Below are 4,686 nucleotides of genomic sequence, written 5' to 3' on the forward strand. Positions count from 1 at the left end.
GCTGCAAAGAAACTAAGGGAGGCTAATGATCCCTTAAATAGGGTGTCAAACCCCAGAAATTAGGGTTTCACCCTCCAGCTCCAACTCGTCGAGTCACTATTCCGTCTCGACGAGTTGGTCACTTAAACACGTGACCCAAACCCGCTGCTACTCGACGAGTCAGGCAACCAACTCGTCGAGTAGATCTTGAATTCATGAGAATTCATAACCATACATTAGTATTCAAGAATCGGGGCGTTACAAGACACAACCTTAAAATTTTAGGGTTTTGAAAGTTGCATGAATACATTCGGCGTACCCATATGTATGCCCAACCTACTCCACCAGCTCCATCCTTATCCTGGCTTACGCCCGCATACAAGGTTGGTACGCCCAACGTAAGGGCTTAAATGTTAAAATTTTAAAATGCCAATGGTTAAAATAGAAATACCTAAAAACGGGTGTTACACCTTTTAAGTATTTATCATTCATTCAACAAAAATGATTATGTAAAATATTGTTTTGTGATATTATTTTTTTAAGAAATGGTGATGTTATAAAAAACAAGAACACATCACCAAAGAACTTTAGGAAATTTATATATAGTGATTACTATTTATAAAATAATTTCGCAGAAAAAAAATCATTTTGTGAAGTTATTATCGAAATATATAACTAGTTTTAGACAATCTAAACTGAAGTTGGTAGGTTGGCTTAAAATATTGTCTTGTTATTTCATGTTTTCTATTTAATTTTATTAGATGGTTAACAGAAAAATACAAAAAGAAAAGACAAGAAATTAATTGGTCAGATAGTAATGATGCCATGGAAACATAGTTGGGATTAGCTTCAATTTACAATACACAGAAGAAACAAAACAAAAGCTTTTCATCATCCACGTCTTCTATGTAGCTTTTCACATGGCTACAACACCTTTACTTCTAATCGATCGATTTACATGAGTTAGTTTTACACAAACGAAATTACAAGTTTCATGTTATCTTCTCAACAAAATTTCCCGCCAATCTGTCATTCATTCAAATGCTGCTTCTGTTTTCCTCATCAATGGAAATTCGTAGCTCGTTGTTTGATGGAGCACTTCCAGATCTCGAAAGCACACAACAATCTGAAAACAATTCGACCACGGATTAGCGCAATGAACAACATGAAAATTTCATCACGAATTGATTTGGTTTAGTTGAAAAACTGATGATTTGTAATCAATGTGTACCTTTTGAAGGTGAATTGTATGATCTCTTGCAATGGAGAATCGCGTTTCGGATACTGTCCTGTTGTTCCAACGCTGAATCATCGCTCTTCGTCGCCGGCGTTTGTAGGATTGCTGACGCCGAACGGCTCTTTCCTAAATGCTTACGAACTTCTCTGAACACGGCACCACGACCACCACCGCCTCTTTTCTCATCCTTTCTCGGTGAGAACACGGATGAAGCCGGAGAAGACGACGGCGTGATGGATTTCTCCTGTAACCTCGATTTCTCGTTATTCCTCTTTGAAACTTTTACGTATGAAGGCTTAATCAGATTCAGATACTTGTTCACAACGTCCTTGGAGAAACGCTTAGATGGAACCTGATCACTATCCAGAAGCTTCTCCGTTTGCAATTTATGTCTCAGACTGTTATCTCTCTTAAGCAATGATCCGATCTTAACTTCTTCAATTTCGAAAGTTTCCTTATCTAATCTCGATTTGGTATTCTGAAACCCTGGAATCAACGCTCGAAGAGGAGATTTCGGTGAACCGAGAGGCAAAATCTTCCGATTATTCCTCGAATAAACCTCATCAGGATACGAAAATCTGAAACTCGATTTGGAATCACCACCAAAGAGGTTGACATCAGGAGACGCGTCACATTCATTGTCGTTTTCATCACCTGGATTAGTAAACACCAAATCGAAGAACGACTCTTCATCGTCGAAAGAGGAAGCAGAATCAGGATCTCCACCTCCGGCGTACCTCCAGAACTTGAGCATGCTGAAAACGTCCATCGTTGGGAAAGCCAGAGTATTGATGTTGTGAGAACTTCGTGGGGGAAAAAGAGGGTTTTAATGAGGATTCTGCAAAAGCTTAGGTGCTTTTTCAGTGAAAGGGGATTAGAGAGTGAGTGTGTTGTTTGATTCGTTGGTGGTATATAAATGGAGTCAAGAGGAGCATGTGATTCTACCCGCGGCTACATGCTATGTATAAACATTAATGCTTTCTCCCAAAATTTTCAAATATCAAGGATCTCACTTAAAATATGAAATAAATGTAACACAACTCAAGTCAATTTCGTACTTAGATATAATAATAATACATATTAATAATAGTATAAGTAAAATACTATGGAGTACTTTAGAATTAAAAACATTTTGAATAGTTTATGATTATTATTTTCGATTATATATATATATATATATATATATATATATATATATATATATATATATATATATATATATATATATATATATATATATATATATTTTGTCAATGAAGTATTGAGTTGTATCATAATAAATATAGTACCATCTTTATGTGTTAAAAATTAATGCAAAGTTATTATTCCTTGATGTTGGGTTATGGTTTTTCTCAATTTGTTTACGGCAACAAAATATGATATAGTTTAAAAAAAATTGTAAAATGATTTTGGTATTTAATATTGGCAAATATGCAAATAATGAATTACATTATGGTTTGTTTTGTAACATGATTTAATTAAAGAAAAACCAAAAACCTCTAGTAAGAGTTAAGAAATTTAGACAATAAGAGCATTTAAAATAGAGAGTTGAATGATAACAAACCTAGTTATCATCATTCAATGGATAAACTTTACTATTATAAGATATCATTTTTGCATTTAACAGATTTGGAATTGAATCATTCAATAAAAAAATAAAGTTTTCAAACTTTTTAAGTAAATGTTTAAATACATTTCATTGAACTTTATTGAGTTTAATGCATTATAAAATAAAAAATTAATAGAGTTTTATGAAATGCCAAATGATGATATCAATTCATTAATCTTTATAAAATCCAATCCTGAGGTAAAATGGCTTACTAATAAGATAAAGTCTTGTTGGGCTACAACACCAAAAATACCAACTAAGATTCACAAAATTAGATCTATATTGATCAAGTAAAAATAACTTGCATTTCACTATGTCAAAGTAATATTCCAACATTCATTTCATTCATTTTTCTTTTAACCCTTCATATAATCCAAGTTAAATAGACCCATAAGTCCATAACACATTTAGACATGCACTTTGTCTATAAATGCATATTTTACAAGTTATAATAGAAATGTATTTATAGCATATACGATATTAAAAAAGAACAATCGTTAAATCATTACAATACCATATCTCTTTTACAACGAAATCAAAACATGAAATACAAATTTTCCCCCTCTTTATGTTGGTTTAGAGATAAGATTTTACTTAAATGTAAACACTTGGTCAATTGAGAACTTTTGAGGTCAAAAGTATTTAAATACAGGGGGTTAAAAGGACAAACGGTTTTTTTTCTTTTCTTAAAAAAAAATCAAACTGAGAGAGGTTAGAAGGGCAATAAGATACTTCCAAAAAGGGGAGAATAAATGAAAAAAGATGTAAGAGCCAAAAATAAAAGAAAAAAAGTGAAGAGAGGACCAGAAATAAAGTGCATGACAAAATGCAGGGGGTTTAGGGTCACTTTTACTTTTTTACTATTCACTGCGATTATTCATTCACAACAACTAGACATGGCCTTGGGCTCCTTACAAAACTGAAAACTCACCTTAAATCACTGTCTTTTCGATTATTGATGGGATTGGTTTGTGTAAAGTCGTTTTTAAGAATAATATACTATTTTGATCAATTCTCGGATATAATTTTTTTTTTTTACAATTTAAATAAAAATTCTTGTCCAACTTTTTTTTACCTGGTATATATTTTTGTAGCTTCATAAAAGAAAATGGTTGAGAAGTAGGTCTAAGTTCAAACTTTGACATACCCAAAGTATTCTTAGTGTTTCTGCTTTTACGTAGGGTTTGAGACGGATAGAGGTGGACCATTCGGAACCTTAAAGGATACAACTTCTTTTTGTATCTTACAGAAAAATATGAAAGAAATGATAAAAATAACACATCCCTTAATCTAATAAATAAGTACTAAAATGTCACGTAGTAGTCACTGAGCACCCTTCCATACAATTTTCCCGATCAAAACCAATGTGAATTTTTGGCTTTGCCCTTGAGATAGAAAATATCCTTCTGGCATCTTAGCTTTCTTTTTTCCTGCTCGTTTCACTTTGATGTTGTCTTCTCTTTCTTCCCCTAACTGGATAAGATAGCATGAATTAAGGAGTTAATTGTTAATTTCAATTTTGAGACCTGTAACAATCATTTTCCATAAATAACATTGCATCCCCTTATCAAACCCTAGAAATTAGCAAAACAAAAATGTTTCCTCTCTCTCGCAAAACCAACCCACAATCCATGTTGAATGAGATCTTGTTGACGCAACAGAGATTACAGAGAGAGTCGCAACCTAGAGAGTCGTTCAGGAACTTGATGACGACAACTTGATCACACAAAATCAACAACAATTTTGCAGCACTTGAGTCGCCATGTATAAAGTTAATGATTCATTCTATTTTAATTCAAGTAAAAAGGTGGTGGATGACTCGTGAGTATGTTGGGCGTCACGGCATACTCCTTGCATGTGC

At 33.2% G+C, this 4,686-nt stretch overlaps 1 protein-coding gene across 1 annotated transcript; it reads right to left on the reverse strand.

Annotated features, from left to right (window-relative positions):
- Positions 1 to 797: 797 nt before the first annotated feature.
- Positions 798 to 2,138, reverse strand: MAKR5 (membrane-associated kinase regulator). The gene is made up of 2 exons (XM_079023005.1): positions 1,211 to 2,138; positions 798 to 1,105 (listed from the first exon to the last, which is right to left on the reverse strand). The coding sequence occupies exons 1-2, from the start codon at positions 1,983 to 1,985 to the stop codon at positions 1,017 to 1,019; spliced, it is 864 nt and encodes a 287-aa protein (XP_078879131.1). The 5' UTR covers positions 1,986 to 2,138; the 3' UTR covers positions 798 to 1,016.
- Positions 2,139 to 4,686: the final 2,548 nt, after the last annotated feature.

Source organism: Lactuca serriola, chromosome 9 (assembly GCF_051521515.1).
Source record: "Lactuca serriola cultivar US96UC23 chromosome 9, Lser_US96UC23_V15, whole genome shotgun sequence".
In the NCBI taxonomy this organism is placed as follows: domain Eukaryota; kingdom Viridiplantae; phylum Streptophyta; class Magnoliopsida; order Asterales; family Asteraceae; genus Lactuca; species Lactuca serriola.